A 19,205-nucleotide genomic window follows, 5' to 3' on the forward strand; every position below is an offset into this window, starting at 1 on the left:
TTCCGCGAGTCAAACTCGACCAAAGTTTTGAAAATTGTTTTGAAAATTTACTCGCCTCCGTTTTGAAAATTTGCGGGAAAATTCCGTAGAATGGGATCCGCCTGTCGGTACGAGGTTCAACCGTTCCTGGCGCCTTTACCAGGGGTAATTGAACCAAGGATCAATTATGTGCTTTAACTTGACTCAAATATCTAAATGATGCTCTATTTTTCCTAGAATGCACAAAGAATCAGGCTTGTGCTATGAAATTTTGAAAATAATGCAAGTTTGAAAAACATGATGTTTGCTTTGGAAAATTGAAATATGCTGGAAAAATGATTGGAAAAGTACTTGAAATTGGGATTCCTGGGAAAATCATTGAAGTTCATTGAAAATCAGAAATTTGCATTGGAAAGTGATTTCTCAGGAAAACTTGAACTTTGGAAAATCGATTTTGAAATTTGGAATTGCTTTGCTGAGAAAATGGATTTGAGAATTCTAAGAAAATCTAAGAAATTCATTGGAAAATGACTTTTGAAATGGAAAATAAATTCTCAGGAAAACTGGAAAATATGAGAAAATCGATTTCTGAAAACTTAGGATTTTGAAATTTGAGAATTTGAAAACATAGGAAAATCTTGATTTGAACTTGGGAAATGCTTTGAAATGTCATTTGAAAACTTAGGATTTTGAGAAAATCAAATCCTGAGAAAGACTTGGTAAATCCTTGAGAAAATTGATTTTTCTGGAATTTAAATTGGAAAATGAATTTGAGAATAATGCAATTTGAATGATATGAATGAATGAATATGAATTTGAAAAGGGAATTTTAATTGAGAAATTGGAAAATCCTTTTAAGACTTTGAAAAATGCGGTGCATTTTGAAGTTAGCCTAAGTGTGTAGGCTGAATGTGGCTAATATGAAGATCATAAATCTTGGTTTTCTTCGTATTCTGACTATGGCCATAAATACAAATCCCACCGAGTTTATAAACTCCATAAGAGCTTGTGCACGTGCCATTCGTGTAAACCATAGTGAATTTGAAATAATGTGCATGAATCATACATCACATATTAAAATTTTGCAGAAATTAAACTATATGCAATGCAACCCTATTCTAAGCAGAAATGTAACTCTTATTCCAAATTATTACATTTGATGTTACATTGAATTGAAATAAAATAAGAAAATAAAATCTTCTTCTTGAATATTCCTGCAAAACTAGAAAACAAGGTTAGCACAAAAATGTAGGTTTTTCTGAATTTATCCGAAAATATGAGAAATTATCGAATATTATTCAGATATAAACCCAAAATCATACCCCCTTTGATATAAACATGAGAAATAATGAATAAATTTTGAAAATAAACTTGAAAATTCGAAATTGGGGTCAAAATGACCAAAATACCACTGATGACCTTGAAATCAGGGTTTTCTAAAAGAATTTTTGTAAATTTTGGAAATTTGAAAATCAAATGAAATAAATCAAACATAATATGATGAAATATGATGATATGCATGAAATTTTGGGAGAATTAGAAATTGAAATTTTGAAATTTAGGTCAAAATGACCAAAATACCCCCAATAACAAGACTATGGCCTTGAAACCAGGGTTTTCTGAAATAAATTTTGCAAAATTGAAAAATATGAAATGCAAAGGAGATTAAAATTAACCCTAATATGATTCTACATGCTTATGTACATGATAAAAACCCTAAAATGGCGAAAATATCATAAAATATCGAATTTAACCTGATTTTCGCTTCTGAATTTAAAGATAAACTAACACATGGAGCAAATGAACTTGAAATTAAACCAAATTTGGCATGGACACCTAAAATAACCCTAAAAATAGAATGGAGCTCGAAAATCTAATTTTTTTGTATTTTTAAATATGGAAATTCAAATAAAAAACCTAAATTCCATGATTTTTGCCTAAAATATTGATTCTAAAGGGGATTTAGGATATCAAACTTCCATAAAAATTTCCCACATTTTATGGGATGACAGATGACAGTAAGACAAGGATTTTTGCCTTTTACACTTTCTGGTTTTGACCTATGGTCGGAGCTGTACCACTCCGGCAAGTCGGATCGGAATCCGGTGACTCTAGTAAATGAAGGAAACAGACAGGTTTCGGTAGAAAACGTGGTAAAAATGGCAGACAGATGGGAAAATGGCTGAAATTGTGGGAAAATGTCCTTGACAAACAGAGGAAGATTTGATATTTTGACACTATTAGGATTCGGGTTACGGTTTGGAAAAGGCCATACTGTTATCAGAGACCTAAATCTCTAAGATTTCTGGACATTGGAATCTGTTAGACAGAAATAGAAAATCCGGGAAAAATACTGGAACAGATCTAAAAATTTCCAAATTTTGGGAAATGACAGGAAATTATGTTATAAACAACTTTCGTGTTGAAAGTTTTTGCAGAAGGGTTATAGATTGGATGGACTTGGTGCATTAAGGTCTGTCTATACCCTGACGAAAGAAAATCGATATTTTCCCAGGGGTCTGAGAAATCCGATTTTTTTACAGAGGTCAAAACTGACTGGAAAAACCTCAAAATTTCCAGATCATTAGTAGATTCAATCATGAATCTACTGTGATTTTTGGAGGACGATTTGGATTTCCCATGAGGGTGGTGCCGGAGGTTCTTGTCTGCTACAGAAGAAACTGGAAGTTCAAAAAGACAGAAAACCCGATGTAGGGTTTGATCAGTTTAGATAGGTTCCGAAACCCGAATTGAATCAAATTTTCGGCAGTAGACCAAAGACATATGACTAAGACTAATATGCATTTTTTTGATTTTTTTAATAGGAAATTACACATAAGATCATAATTGGACTCAATGCATAAATCAAACCTAAATTAAATATCAATAAAACTACATTAAATGCTTATGAAAGTGATTTTTTTTTTTTTAAATACAACATAAAAACTCTATGATAACGGAAATAAAATGATAAATGACAGGGGTATGATCAGTTTTGATGTTGGATATTGGTGAGTGGGATCCCGATCCATTCATTGAATGGGTCCCTTGACTCACATATCATGAACATGAATAATCTGTCTTACGTCTTCATAGATCCACAAATGAAATATTCAATCACCTAAGTCCAATTTTTTGAAATGTTTTCAGATTATATTCATGAAAATATCATACGAAAGACCTTATCATATCATGATCATCTTTTGAGTTTAACAAAACCAAGATTGAAGACAAGGGTTTTACCTTGGATGGTGTTGATTGCTAATGGAGAAGAAGGTTGAAGAGGTGGCAGCAGCTTCAAGATGGTGGCTGTTGGCTGGAGCAAGGACCTTGGAACCGATGGAGGAGATGGCAGCGCCTTCAAGGAGGGCTGTAGTTGATCTCTTGTGTGGCGGCTGCAGCTGCTACAAGGGGTTGAAGGTTGTTGTGGCTGTAGCAGCCAAGGGAGGTGCTGAGTGAGAGGAGTGGCTGCTGGTTGGTTCTCCACTCCGGTGGCTGCTGCCTTGGCTGGAAGAAGTTGCTGTGATGGAGGTCCTTGAGATGGGCTGAAGGAAGGCTGGAAGGGAGCTGCCAATGATGCTGAAGACTGCTTCAAAGTAGCTGTGGTGGTTGAAGGTGGTGGCTGCCTTGGTGCAGTTGAAGGTGCAGCAAGGTGGGCTGCTAGAAGGCTGCTGCAGGTGGTGAGGATGGTGCTTCAAAGTGGCTTCAATGGCTGGGAGTTGCAGCCAAAAGAGAGAGAGAGAGAGAGAGAGAGAGAGAGAGAATTGAATGGGGAGAGATAGCAGCCGTATGGCTTTTTTCCTTCTTTTTTTCTTTTTGTTTTAGAACTTAGGTTTTAATTCCTTCCATACTTAGGTCTTTCTAGGTTTAATGAAAAGAAATCTCCAAGAGGTTTACGTGAATGGCTGGGCAAGAGGGAAAGGAAGGGAGGAAGGAAGGGAAGAAGGAAAGAAGAAAGGGAAGAAAAGAAAGGAAAGAAAGAAGAAAAAGAAAAGGAAAGAAAGGAAGAAGAAAGGGAAAGAGAAAGGGGAAAAGAAAAAGGAAAGGAAGGAAAGGAGAGAGGGCTGGAGGTTTGGGTGACCACCTTGTGGGTCCCACCTCCTCTCTAAAAAAATAAAAATAAAAATAAAAATAAAAAAAATAAATAAAAATCAATAAAAACAACAATAAATAAATAAAAAGAAGCATCTTTTTTTTTTTTAATAAAATAAAAATGCAAATGAATGGGCCATCTCAGAGCGGGTCCAAATTTTGATTTTGAAATTCATTTTGACGATTTGAGGGGTAAAATAGTCTTTTTAGAAAATTTCCAGACGAAACGAGCTATTTTTGACAGTTTTTGAAACGAGCTCCGATTTTAAAGTTCAATACCTCGTTGCGAAGCAAATCCAATGTAGAATTTGAAAATGTAATTTTGAAAGAAATCCAAATTGTTTTTCTCGAGAAAATGCTTCCAACAAAACGAGCTATTTTTGGCAGTTTTTGAAACGAGCTCAGATTTTAAAGTTCAATAGCTCATTGCAAAGCAAATCCAGTGTAAAACTTGAAAATTTGATTTTGAAAGAAATCCAGATTATTTTTCTTGAGAAAATATTTCCAAATTTAGACTCCCGGGGTGAAAATGTCAATTTTGGAAACCCGAGGTTTGAAATTGATTTCTGAAAACTTTTAAAACTCAATCTGGATTGAAATTTATAAAACTGGAGTTCTGGACTTCGAAAATGAAATGAAATGTGATGAAATGTTATAAAATGCTAAGAAATGATATGAAATGATGAGAAATGACATGCGAAATGCAGACCCTGAATGGAGAATTTTAGATGTTAGACCCCGATTGGCAGCTGTACCAGTTTAAAAAGCATTAAAATTGATAAAATTTGCAAAATAGCTCAAGAAATGGTTTTCGGGACTCTACTGGATCAGAGTGACACTGAAAATTGAGGTTCGAGCTGGATTGAACTGAAATGAGCTGGATTGAGCTGAGTTTTAGAGTTTCAGAACTCAAATGAACTGACCAGGCACTGACTCAACTGACCTTTCCGACTGAATTTTCAAGAAAAGCTGCCATTTTTAGAGAAATGGTATGGAATGGTCATTGGAATGAAGTGAATTACGAACCTGAACTGGGTTTGAGCTAAAACAAAAGTCAGTAATACTGAGATGAACTAAAATCAAGTCTCAAACACTAACTCAACTGACTGAACTCGGCTCAATTTCAGCTGAAAGATCTGAAATGGACTAAAATGGGCTCCTAGACACTTGGAAATGGTTTTGAACTGAAATTGGAGCACTTGAACTTCTGGTGAGCTCAAGTTAGACTCTGGGGAACATGACTGACTGGGAATGACTGACTTTGAGACAATTGGCTTGGATTCGAGTGAGAAATGAGCTCATTTTTGAAGAAATGATCCCATTTTGGCAGGAATGGTCAGAAATGAAAATGGTTTATTCATTATGAGCTCAGATGAGCTTGAGATGACTGATATTCTAACTGTCTTGAACTGACCAATGAGCTTGGTTGACTCCGACTGACTGGGGTCCGGGATGACCTAGGGGTAAAATGGTAATTTTCCTAATGAAATTGGGTAAAATGGTGATTTTCTGAAACTGACTCGGGGTTTGACTCCTACACTGACCTGACAGGGTTGGCATTGCCTGAGGAGGATTGTTTGAGAATGAGTGAGGAAAATTTGGGGTGTTTACAGCTGCCCCTCTTTGCTACTAAGCCGGCTTGAAGACGAGCTTAGTGGCAAAGAAAAACACACCATATTTTGGCTATAAAAATGCCCCAGTTTGAAGGATCTGTCTGGATATGAAAATATTAGCCCTGATGAAAATGGTAGATATGAAATGGAGAATAGAGTGGAAAAATTTACTTCAAAAGAAGTGAGATTCAGGTTTTTGCCCTTAACCTGGATGGGACGGGAAATACCTCGTGTAAAAATGAAGCTCAGGTTTAACCCTTAACCTGACCGGGAAATGAAATACCTCATCGAAATGAGGCTCAGGTTTGTACCCTTAACGTGACCGGGAAATGAGATACCTCATCAGAATGAGGCTCAGGTTTGTACCCTTATCCTGATTGGGCGGGAAATGAAATACCTCATCAAAGGAGGCTCAGGTTTGCACCCTTATCCTGATTGGACGGAAAATGAAATACCTCATCAAAGGAGGCTCAGGTTTATACCCTTATCCTGATTGGGCAGAAAATGAAATACCTCATCAAAGGAGGCTCAGGTTTGTACCCTTATCCTGATTGGGCAGAAAATGAAATACCTCATCAAAGGAGGCTCAGGTTTGTACCCTTATCCTGATTGGGCAGAAAATGAAATACCTCATCAAAGGAGGCTCAGGTTTGTACCCTTATCCTGATTGGGCAGAAAATGAAATACCTCATCAAAGGAGGCTTAGGTTTGTACCCTTATCCTGATTGGGCAGAAAATGAAATACCTCATCAAAGGAGGCTCAGGTTTGTACCCTTATCCTGATTGGGCAGAAAATGAAATACCTCATCAAAGGAGGCTCAGGTTTGTACCCTTATCCTGATTGGGCAGAAAATGAAATACCTCATCAAAGGAGGCTCAGGTTTGTACCCTTATCCTGATTGGGCAGAAAATGATATACCTCATCAAAGGAGGCTCAGGTTTGTACCCTTATCTGTATATCTACTGTCATCTTCTAAAATTTTATAATTTTTTAATACATTTTGATATATTTCTGTATAGCTGAAACCGGATGTATTTATTTCAACTCGTTACGTGTAAGCCAGAATCAAGTATATAATGTCAGAATGATATCTCCCTAACAAAAGATGATTTTTCTAATCTGTAAAAAGGAAATTTTTTTGTTTATCTGTCTAGTATCTCTTTGTAAAATTTTATAAATTTTTATAGTGATTTGATACCTGATTTGAGCCTAACACTATGACAGGTACATGCCCGTAGGCAAAATTGCACATTTTTTTTATGTTTTATTCAATTTTCATATTAAAATAATGCCAAAAATTATATTTATCAATTCTATTTTAATTTTAAAGTTATTAGAAGTATCCATGTTAATTTTTACAGATTTTGGAATTTATTTGAGGCTTTATTTGATTAAATCACAAAAACAGGATGCCTGCGGAGTCTCGATTCGAGTAAAACACTGACAAAAATTGTTATTTTCATGATATTTCAAATTTTTTAGGAAAGGTTTTATATTTTTAGGGTTTGTTCATGTTCATAATCATTCTAGGGTGCTTCATACTCGATTTGGTATTGATTTGAATCTGTTTGATCCCAAAATCAAGTATTTTACAAAAATCTTTTCCGAAAACCCTGATTTCAAGTCCATAGTCTTGTTTTTAGGGGCATTTTGGAAATTTTTCCCCAAATTCTAAATTTTAAAGTTGTTTATTTTTATTATTTATTTAATTTTGCATCATCTTTTATTATGTTTATCTTAGGAAAACATGGAAAAAGGCTTATATCTGAATAAATTTATCAATTTTGAGATATTATTGGATAAATCCAGAAAAGCTGACATTTATCCACTAATGAGTTTGCTAATTTTGCCAGGTTATTCAAGAGTGTACTTTCTTTTATTTTTTTCCCTTTTGATATAAATTGTAAATGTAAACTTTAGAATAAGAATTTAATTTTCTGCTTAGATTAGGGTTACATTGCATATAATATATTTTCAAATAATGTTAATGTGTGATGGATGATGATTCATGCATATTTCAAATTCATAATGGTCTACATGAATGACATGTTTACTCACTTTTAAGGTGTTAATAAACTTGATTGAGTTTGTATTTGTGTCCATAGTCAGAATACGAATAATATCCACATTTATCATCTTCTTTTAAGCCACAAATAGCCTACACTCTTAAACATTTTCAGAAATTATAGCATATTTTCTAAACTCTTCTAAGTATTTCGCCTTTTTAGAATCAAATGAGTTGTATTTAATGTACATTCATGGATATAGTCAGGGATATGAAAAGAATTTATTTCATCTAAATTCTATAAGGCACAAAAATCTCTTTTTCAAAGATTTTCCTCAAATTCTTCAGAAAATATTTTTGTAAATTGCATTCATTCATTCATCTAGGTTAGATTGCATCATGAAAAGGATTTCATAGGGCTACACGCCCATCTCTTTTGATGTTTTCCAATTCAATTTCAACAAAAAATGATTTTCTCTAAGTCTTTCTTCAGAACTCGATTTTCTCAAAAAGATCGCCTTTTCTTTATAAATTGATTTTCTTTTCTTCAAAGTACTTTCTCAAATGTGATTCAAGATTTTCAAGGTGTCCCTTTTTCCAAGTATTTTCCAATCTTTGAAGCATACATCATATTTTCAATCTGCATTTTCTAAAGTTCATAGCACATGCCAGATTCTTTGTGCATTTAAGAATAAAACACTGATTTAGACAGTTGAGCAAAGCAAAACACTTGATTGATCCTTGGTGTGATTACCCCTAGTTATGGTGCTATGAACAATTGAACCTCGTACCGACAGGAGAGTCCCGTTCATCGGAATTATCCTGCATTTTAAAAATGGAGACGAGTTATTTTTAAATTTTTTTTCAAAGGTCAGTTTGACTTACAAAAGTAAAATTTTGCAATGATAACAATTACTTGCCAGATTTTATAACTGCACCATGGAATCTATGAGACTATGACTAATCTTTCATGGTATGGGCTCCAACAATTTTTGAAAATGCATTTGATCCATTCATAATTAAATTTAAACATAAACCCACTCAAGTTAAATTTAAATTCACATTACAAAATTTATTGTTCAAATCAAATCTAAACTCATAATTAAATTAAATCTACACTCATAACCCAATTCAAACTCAAGTTTAAACTCAAATTCTTAATTTAAAAGCTAAGTACAAATCCAAATTTAAAGTCACAATTCAATTTTAAATGCATATTTAAAGTTAAAAACCAAAATTCAAATCCAAACTTATATTTGAAATTTAAATTCAAATTTAACCTTATAATTCAAATTATATTCTAAGCATAAAATTTAATTTACATCCAAACTCAGTTTCAAAATTAAAATTAAAATACAAATAAAAATTCAAACACAAATCCAAACTATTAAATTCAAAATCCAATTCAAATCAAAACTCACAATCCAAACTCAATTTTAAATCGGAATGCATAAATTAAAATCTAAAATTTATGATTCAAAATTTATTTTGAAATTCAATACCTATAATTTTATTTAAAAATCAAATTCAAGTCCAAGGTCATAACTCAATTTCGAACTCAAATAAAACCTTAAAAATCAAATTCAAATTAAAAAAATTTAATTCGAATTCAATTTCAAAAGCAACTCTTAATTCAAATTATAAATGCATTTAAATTTATAGAAAAACATATTACTTAAAATTTAATTTTATTATAAATTCATTTGAAATTTAATTCATAATCCAAATTTTGTTCAAAGTTTAAAATTCATAATGTAAAATTCATTTGAAATTTAAACTCAAACTCAAATTCACACCTAAATTAATTACTAAATTGCAATATTCAAACTAGTTATCTTATAAACATGTTTCACAAACACACACACATACATATACATATATAACATTTTAAAGATTGAATTGCAAGAATCAAACTAGTTATCTTACTAATGCTTCTTAATTTGAACACAAATTTATAGGTTTTCGCTTACTAATGCTGCATTTATTATGAAATATGTTGGAAACCCATACTTTTGACCACAAAGTAGGTTCTCTTTCTATCCACGTGTCAAGCCTCCTCCATACTCCACAATAGGACAGATTAACCAGTGAGTAAGCTATTAATTGCCTTGTTTGCTCTGTTCCATAAGTAGGTATTGGTGTAGGTGTTGTTGCTTCCATGACAATCTCTTCAATTGTCATTTTATAATAAATAAATAAAGATTTTTCTATAAAAACAAAATGGAGAAACTGGTGATTGAAAAGTCATTTTCATAGAACTAACAAAAGTAGGCATCAACTCTTTACATTAAAAATAACATCAATAAGTGATCTTAAACTAGGGAAATTCAATTTTGGACTTAAATAGTTTTTGAAAGAAAAGGAAAACTATGGACTTAAATAAAAATAATAAAATCATAAGAGTTATTCTTTATTTTTCTTTAAGCAAAATAGTGCATATGACTAATCATATGCATTTCAAAAAGATGTCTTTTAGTTTATTTTTACTCTTTTATTTGCAAGATGAAAATGCCAGAAGAAAATGAAACTCACAAGGAAGATGAAGCAAACAATAGATATTCATTAAAATGGAGACAAAAGGTTCACTTATATTTTTTTCTTTTTTGTTTTCCTTTTTAGATATAACACAACCATCTAAATATGTGATCAGTCTTAAAAAGGTCAAAAAGGATATCCAACAAAATAACAATATGTATACGATCCGATGATCATGAAACAATAGAAAAAAACAATTTATACTAAACAAAAAAGCAAATACTAAAAAAAAACAAAAAACAAAAAAGATCATGACATTGATTGGTTCAAAATGGTTTCAATTATGTAAATCAGGAAAAGATCAAGAACCTTTTGCCAACTTTTAGAAACTCTTCCTTATGTAAAATTTTCTAAAAGGGGTTCTATAAAAAAGTACAAGCTTATAAGTATAAAGATATTCATAATCCAACAACCACTTATCATAAAGAACAATATTCAACAAATTTATTGATCAAGGGCAAACAATGCACTAAATACAATTTTTTTACCACATTAGATAAACAACCACATGAAAATGAAGGCAGACCAAATTAAGGAAACAAAGCAAGAAACATAGACTCGCATGAAAATGAAATAAATAAAAAGAATTGAACAAGCTATTGAACATGTAAAGATAATTTGAAAACCATGCAATTCTTTCACAAAATAATTGACTCATGCTGATGTTTCAAAAACAATTGTTTCATGCTAAAAATTTCAAAAAATAATTGATTCAACCATTAAAGATGTGCTTACTGGAATATCTTGCCACTAATGATGTCCTGGACGCTAAAAAAGTCACCGACAAAGTGCCATCATATGACAGAGAGCAAGCAATAGCGCCAGAGAATTTTGCCAAAAAATATACGCCAAAAAATTATCAAAAAATTTTATCAAGGGAAACACATTGGGGAAAAAGGGGTTAGGGACCACAAAAACCTTAGTGTATGAAAAAAAACCTTAAATGTGAACCATCACTTTTGAAAAAATGAATTATCACATTTAATGCTTATACGAGATTCACAAAACATGGAGAGATTCATATTAAAGTCTTGAGAAATTTAGCAAATCTCGTGTCCAATGTGTGAATGTTCAAAAAGTCCACAAATGAGGTCATAAGATATGCATATACAACAGATATTTGCGAACATCACAAGGATGTCCACAAATGATTGAGGACATTCGCAAATGGTATTTTTGAATGTCAATAGACATTTATAGACGTACGTGAGGAGTATTTAGTTAAAGGAGGTTCACAGATTTTCTTCGCAAAGGTCATACTATATTTATGAAGGTCAAATCAGAGTTCAAAAGTTGACATTCGCAATAGATGACTGCAAATGTTAGCACACATTTACAAAGCTCCTTGAGGACTATTTACTTAAGTGAGGTTTGCAAGGTATCTTCGTGAAGGTCATACTATATTTGTCAAAAAATGATCATATTGTACTACTAATTTAACACATTTTTTGAAATGCCCCTTAATTTTTGTTATTCTCTCTATGTTAAAAATCATAAATATCTGGTTTTAAAAAGACCTTTTTAACTTCACACATGCATAGTTCCTCTCAAATATGTGACTATTTTCTTCTGAATAGTCTCTGTTCTGAAATCTATATCTCTTTTATCCGACATCAAAAACTTGTGTTTTTATAGTCCTTGGAAAGTTTAGACACATGCCTGTAAGTTTCTAGTTTTGAGTTAGAACCAAAAACACTTCTAAGATTCCCATTTTTTAGTTTCTAAACTAGAATAGAAGCATGATCTACAAACTAGAACATATGTGACTATGCCTTTTTTGTGTATTCTATGCTATTTTCTGGCCACTTGTACTAAAAATTGAGAAAAATAAAAAATGAAAAACGACAGATCGAGATGTTAGCTTTCCAATGCCACGAAGATCACCTTGATTTGATGAGCAGTTGGAGAGAAACATTATCTGAAAGATAGATTGTTCGGTTGTTCCAGTCTGAAGAGCATGCTTTTATTTTAGTTTTAGAGCTAAAAAATGGAAACCCTAGAGGGTTTTCGGCTCCTACTCAAAACTGGAAAATTATAGGCCTATATCTCAGCTTTCTAAAGGCTATAAAAATGCAAGTTTAGAAGTCACATCAGAGAGATGAGAATAGAGACTGTTTTGCATAAAATATATATATGTGATTTTCCTCCTATATACATGTAGAGTTTGTCCTATATATGCGATTTTACTTCTATATATGTAGAGTTCCTTCTGAACATATGATTTTCTCTTAAATATGTGGTTTTCTCCTAAATATACATGGAGTTTCTTCTATACATGTGATTTTCTTCTAAATATATGCAGAGTTCTTCCTATATATGTGATTTTCCTCCTAAACATGCAATTTTCTAAGTTTAACAAGATGTTACTACCTATTTTTATATGAACATCTGAGGTATATGCAAACTTAATCACATATTTGCGAAGTTTTGAGGTTTGAGTTTAACAAGATGTTCACACTTATTTTTATGCAAACTTCTTAATTTTATGCATATATTTTGTATGATTTTTATTTTATTTTATGCAGAATTCCTCATCCTCACGTATATTTTATGCGGACTTCTTCATCCTCACATATATTTTATGCGGACTTCTTCATCCTCACATATATTTTTTGTAGACTTCCTTATTTTATGTGAACTTTTTCATCCTTGCCTATATTGAACAATTTATCTTCTAGAGAACGTCTCTCCCCAATCGTTCATTAGATCAAGGTGTTATTGGTGGCGTTGGAAAGCTAATGTCCTGATCTGATCTGTTTTTTTTTTCCAGATTTTTAGCACAGTTGGCCAGAAAATATCACAAAACAAACAAAAAAGGTGTAGTCACACTTGTTCATCTCTTATTTTAGAAACGTTGTTGGGGTAGTATCTCAACGCCCGTTCATCATTTTTCAGCGAATCAGGTGTCGCTGGAAAGGTCTTTCTGTCTAGTTATTTTTTTTTATAATTTTTAAAATCCTTCATTTTATCGGTCGAAACGTCCTCTAAAGATAGATTGTTTGGTTGTTCTACTCTGCAAATAGATTCTATTTCGGTTTTGGAACTAAAAAATGAGAGCCTTAGAAGGGTTTTCGGTTTTGACTCAAAACATGAAAGTTATAGTTTTGTGTCTCAGCTTTCCAACTATAAAAACATAAGTTTTTGACATCGTTTTAGAGAGATACATATATTAGAAGAAAGATTGTTGTACAAAAATAACCACATATTTGGGAGGAAGTTTGCATGTGCGAAAGGTTCTTTTTTAATCCAGATATTTGCGATTTTGGACATAAAAAAATATCAAAAATTGTAGAGCATTTCGAAAAACATGTCAAATTTAGACATATAGTACAATCATTTTTTGTATATTTATAGATGTTTACATAATCTCATTTTTATTGAAAGGTTGTGAACTTCCTACAACATACTTATATATCACGAGAACCTTGGTAGGTTTGCAAGTGCGAAGGGCAAAAATATCTTAAAAAAAGTTAAGAATTGATGATTTTGGATATGTAGGAGATTTTGTCAAATTAGTAAGCATTTTGAGAAGCACACCATTTTGCAAGGACAATACAGTCATTTTCTGTATATTTTTATTCTCTAGGATGCAAAGTGCATCTTATCACTTTATCTCCTAAGATTCTCAAGTAGTGGGATCTCTCTCTCTCTCTCTCTCTCTCTCTCGTGTGCACACTCGTCAAGCTCTTGTAGCATGGTGTAGACCGTCATTGCCTACTCTCAACCCTTCACTGCGGCCTGAAACACACAAACATGCCTGTGCACACACACATTTTACTTATGCGGCTTATTTTCTTATTTAGGTAAATTATGTTGAAGCACTAGTTTGGGTGTCAAGTACCCAAAAAGCATTTGTATCATTTAAGATCTCGTTAGGTGTACTTGAATGCACCCAAAGATCCGCGATGGATCAAAGTCGTATCTAGGCGGAGGGCTCACGTTAGAACTGACCTTCCCCCAAATGAAACATCTCAGATCCTCATATCTGAGATCCCAATTTTAATTGAAGGGTCGGACCAGAAATCCACTCATCTGAGATCTTAGGGTCTCAGGTCAAAATCCTAAGATTCTTTATCAGAGCCAAATGCACCCAATTGCCCTAAGTTCTAAGATTCATGAACTCTAGCTAGATATTTGCCAATCTACACTAAAAGATGAATCTCAAATCCTCAAAAAGTGAGGATTTCTGCTTCAATATTTGAATTTGCTTGGGTTTGGAGCCACACCATGCCAAAGCTGATCCCTTGGATCTCATATCCCAAGGATTCAAACACACCCTTACTAGTGCTTTGAAACTTGTTGACAATTGAATTGTGGTTATTGGTGTTGAGTAAATTCACTGGAACGACATTTTGTGTATTTGAACCTTGAAATAGCAGGACATAATAACATGAATGATAAGAAATTCTCATTGCTTGGTTAATGGCTATACTGAATTTCCACCCAATTATCATGCCAAGAATGGCTTTTTCTGTAAACGCCCACAAATTTTCAGACTTTAGTCACGCCAAAAAAGTGTTACCACCAAGCCTACGAGGGCTCTGCTTATCCGGTAGGAGTGACTCGTGAACATCAGCAAGCATAAAAGGTTCTAAACCCACAAGTGTGCATCCCTTGCCGCAAGGCTGAAGCTGGATGTACTCCTCAGTGAGCATGGGGGAATGGGGATTTTAGGCCAATCAACTCAGTAACCAAGGCGGCTTTCCTCTGGTTAAAACGAAAAAAGAGGTGCTACCACCAGTTGATTTAATGCCCAGAAGTCTGGTGCAACAGCCCAGTTTGATAAGCCCCATGGTTATTGTCCATAGTTTCATTGCATTGTTGGAGGTAAAGCAGCAAGGAGTTCCATGTAGAATAGTCAGGGATGATACGTCTTTCTACCATTTGCATCAAAATTTCAGATGCTCTCCCAAACTTTCCACTCCTCAAGAATGCTTGAATCAGATGATTATAACTTCCTGTATCAGGAGAGCATCCTTTTCCATCCATCTCCTCCATGAATCTCATTGCACTTTCCACATCTCCATGCTTGCAGAATCCACCAATCAAAGAATTGAACGTTGAAACGTTCGGAAAAAATCCATTTACTACCATTGAATTCACCAATCCAAATGCCTTTTGCACATTCCCTTCTCTGCAAAAGCCATCAACCAAACAACTATAAACAATTACACTCGGCACATCTCCTTCACCAATCATTTGATCAAGAACAGTTTTTGCTTCACCAACCTTTCCCACCTTGCACAAGCCCAAGATCCTCAGGGTCTGATCAGCAAGTCTAGGGGAACAAACCTTCACTCTGCTCATAAATTCATGAGCTTCCTTCATTTTGTTCTCCTTATACAGACCATATATCAAAGTATTGTACACATTGATCTGATTTTTATCCATCCCCTTATTCTCTTCCATCAAATTCAAAACCTTAAACCCTTCTTCAATCCTACCTCCCTCACACAAACCCCTGATCAATGTATCATAAGTATGCCAACTGGGGCTGATCCCATCTGTTCTCATTTCAACAAACAGATCGGAAGCCATATCCAACTTCCCTGCCTTGCAATATCCAGCAATCAGTATATTGTAAGTACTCTGATTTGGGAGACACCCCTTAAGAGCCATCTCCTTCAAATAACCTTCCCCAACCTCAACTTCCCCCATTCTACAAAACCCACCAATCAATGTGTTATAAGCCACAGCATCGATCGCCCCACCCTTCTCCTCCACCCTCTGCAACACCTCAACCCCTTCTCTCACTCTCCCATGATCACAGAAGCACTCCACCAATTTGGTCACGGTAACGACGTCAGGAACGAATCCGAGCGACACGCTTTTCTCAAAGAGCACCATAGCTTGCACAGGGTCACCATCTCTGCAATACCCAGATATCAAAATGTTGAAGGTAACATCACTAGGATCTGCCATCTCTCTCATTAAGCTCCTACCCCTACCCACCTTCCCATTCTTACACAAAGCATGGATAAGAGTGTTATAAATCACGGTGTTTGGCTCAAACCCATGTGTTTTCATGAACTTCAGAAGCTTAAAACCATCTCCAATCCTATTTGTCACGCACATACCCTTCATCAGAATCCCAAAGGTGTACTCATCAGGCAACACCCCACACTTAACCATACTATTCCTGAAGAACTCTCTAGCCAAATCAATATCATTCTTGACAAGAACATTGAGAATTGAGTTATAAATCTTCAAAGAAGGCCTAATACTGAATTGGGCAATCAAGTCTAGAACCCTTACTGCTTCCTGAGACATTCTAGCTTGGCCATAATCTTTGATCATCCTCACAAAGATATCTTCATCTGGAGGGGAATTGAGGACGTTGGGGATCTCCGAAAGCACGTGACCGGCGGCCTTGAATTGCCTGAAGAGGCAGAGTTTGTGGATGATGGCCTTGTAGGTGGTCTGGTTGTGGAGGAAATTGGGGACCCTGGAGGCCCATCTGAAGGTGTGGAGTGCCTGGGACGCTGATTTCTGGTCGAGAATGAGATGGGCGACGTCCTGATGGGTTGGTGGGGAGGAAAAAGAGATGGGTATTGAAGAGAATCGAAGGAAGGATAGCAGGGAGGGAGAAAACGGCCTCTTGGCGTTGAATTGCAGCATCAACATGAGGTTAGTCACAGTAGGGTTTCTCTCACTACAACATACCATTGAAACAAACAGAAAATCTCAATCTTCTCCTATGTCAACATAAATTTTTATCCTTATGGTGAGCAAGATCAATGAAGACCCTCGTTTTCTCTAACAAACATGAAATAGAGTTGCCGCGTGCAATTTGAACCAAAGCCCCTCCATCGAAACCCCAAATGTCCGCGACCCTCCATGATACGGCCGGCCGTTGGATATTGCGTGACGACTGACGATGAGAGGGAGAGAGAGAGAGAGAGCCGAAAAGCCATCAACGTTACTTAAAAGTGAAACTCAACAAAGCGTTGAGACCTACAAGCACAAACACAACAGCATAACATGAGAACACCAATAACACAAAACAAAACACTCATAGAGGACCACAAACATTTATATGAGGATCAGTTTGTGGCAGAGGCAGGTCTTTGAGATATATGCGTAAGATAGCATACACATCAGCCAAGACCCTATGGGTCAAACGGTTAAGGTTGAACAGGACATCCCGAAAAGTAGCATCATTTCTGGCCATCCATATGAACCACCACACTGTAAACAACCAAACTCTCCAAATAGTCCTCCACTTCTTTTCACGTCTACTTATAGCAGGGCCGAGGATAAGATCTAACGCAAAGCAACCCTCCCGCACAACAACTGATGGAGCCCTTCAAGTTTTAGAAAACAATTCTTGAAACACTTCACACGACCAGAAAAGGTGTTGTGTAGTTTCTTCAGCCTGTCGACAAAGCACACACCAACTGGGAAACTGAAAACCCATCCTCTTGATATTGTTATGGGTCTGTATCCGGTCATGAAGAATCAACCAAGCCAATACCTTGGTCCTCGGAGATGGTCCCTTCGCCCATAGAGCATTGTTGAAGATCCAACCCTGACCTGGAGGCAGAAGAGAACGATAGACCTTGTGGACTTGGAAAACTCCCGCATTCGAGACTGCCCATTAAAGTCAAGATCCGTCTACCCCTACGTCCAAATCCATGTCAAGAAACAAACGCAATGCCCTAAACCACATTTTCCTCAAATGCGATGTGTATGGTCCACGAGCCCCCCGGCGAACAGCAAGCGAATCGATTAGACCATATTTTAGCCGTAGGAAGTTTGTGCATGCATCATGTGACGTATGAGCCAACCAGCACTGCTTCACAGCCAATGCCACACTCCTTTTACGCAAAGCAAAAATTCCTAAGCCAGCCATAGTCTTTGGCATAACGATGGAGTTCCATCCCACCAAGTGCCTCTTATAAGGTCCATTTACACCACGCCACAAAAACCTTGACAATACGCGCTTCAGTTGGTGCTCAACATTAACAGGCATGACACAGACCGACATGAAAAATTCTGGAATTGCTGACAAAACATGCTTGATCAAAGTAATTCTGCCCGCAAGAGACAAATATCTTGCACGCCAAGACTGAAGCTTAAGACACACCTTGTCAACAACGGGTGCCCATGATGTTTTAGAGGTTGACTTGACTTGTAGGGGGAGGCCCAAGTACTTGATCGACAACGGCCCTATTGCGCAGTTGAAAAATTTTTCCACCGTATTTTGACTGGTCGGATCGCCATTCAGAAGCGTGATCGAACATTTATTTTCATTTAGCTTCAGCCCAGACAACGCTGCAAAAAACATGAGAATAAGCCTAACGCGAAACATCTGCTGTATTGAAGCCCTTCCAAAAACTAGCATATCGTCTGCATATTGTATAATATGACCAAAAAAGCCTTGGATATCCAATGACTGTAAGAAGCCCCTTGTCTGCGCGCGTCTAAGAATCACTGCAAGTCCTTCTGCCACTGTATTAAACAAAAGCAGAGATAGCGGACATCCCTGCCGTAAGCCCCGCCGCAAAGAAAATTGCTTACCCTTTACCCTGTTAATGGACACCATGGCTTGTGCATTGGTAATAAGCTCTGACACCCATCTGGAAAAACGGCTACCGAATCCCATGTGATTCACCACTTGCGACAGAAAAGGCCAGTACACAGAATCATATGCTTTATTAAAATCAAGCTTTGAGAGAGAGAGAGAGAGAGAGAGAGAGAGAGAGAGAGAGAGAGAGAGAGAGAGAGAGAGAGAGAGAGAGAGAGAGGGGAAAGTGGAGTGCTCCGTCAGGCAAATTCGCAGTCTCAGTCTGGCTGTATGTAAATAATGTGTTCTACTTTAATATAATTTAATTAGTGGTTGTCTGATCGTAGCATACTCATCTATCGTAACTGAAATATGGCTTTCTAGTCACACATCAAAGAAAGAGTCAATGGTCTGATTATAAATAATCTCTTATACCTTGATTGCGTACTTGTGCAATTTATATATTGCCTGATT

The 19,205-nt window shown here is 35.5% G+C and overlaps 1 protein-coding gene across 1 annotated transcript; it reads right to left on the bottom strand.

The window, feature by feature from the left end:
• Positions 1-14,611: 14,611 nt before the first annotated feature.
• LOC149835768 (Pentatricopeptide repeat (PPR) superfamily protein) lies at positions 14,612-16,878 on the bottom strand. Its single transcript, XM_090010656.1, has one exon. It carries the CDS (start codon positions 16,847-16,849, stop codon positions 14,972-14,974), a length of 1,878 nt encoding a protein of 625 aa, XP_089866782.1. The 5' UTR covers positions 16,850-16,878; the 3' UTR covers positions 14,612-14,971.
• Positions 16,879-19,205: the final 2,327 nt, after the last annotated feature.

The sequence above is a fragment of the Nuphar pumila genome, chromosome 6 (genome assembly GCF_984573655.1).
Source record: "Nuphar pumila chromosome 6, dmNupPumi1.hap1.1, whole genome shotgun sequence".
NCBI classification, from domain to species: domain Eukaryota; kingdom Viridiplantae; phylum Streptophyta; class Magnoliopsida; order Nymphaeales; family Nymphaeaceae; genus Nuphar; species Nuphar pumila.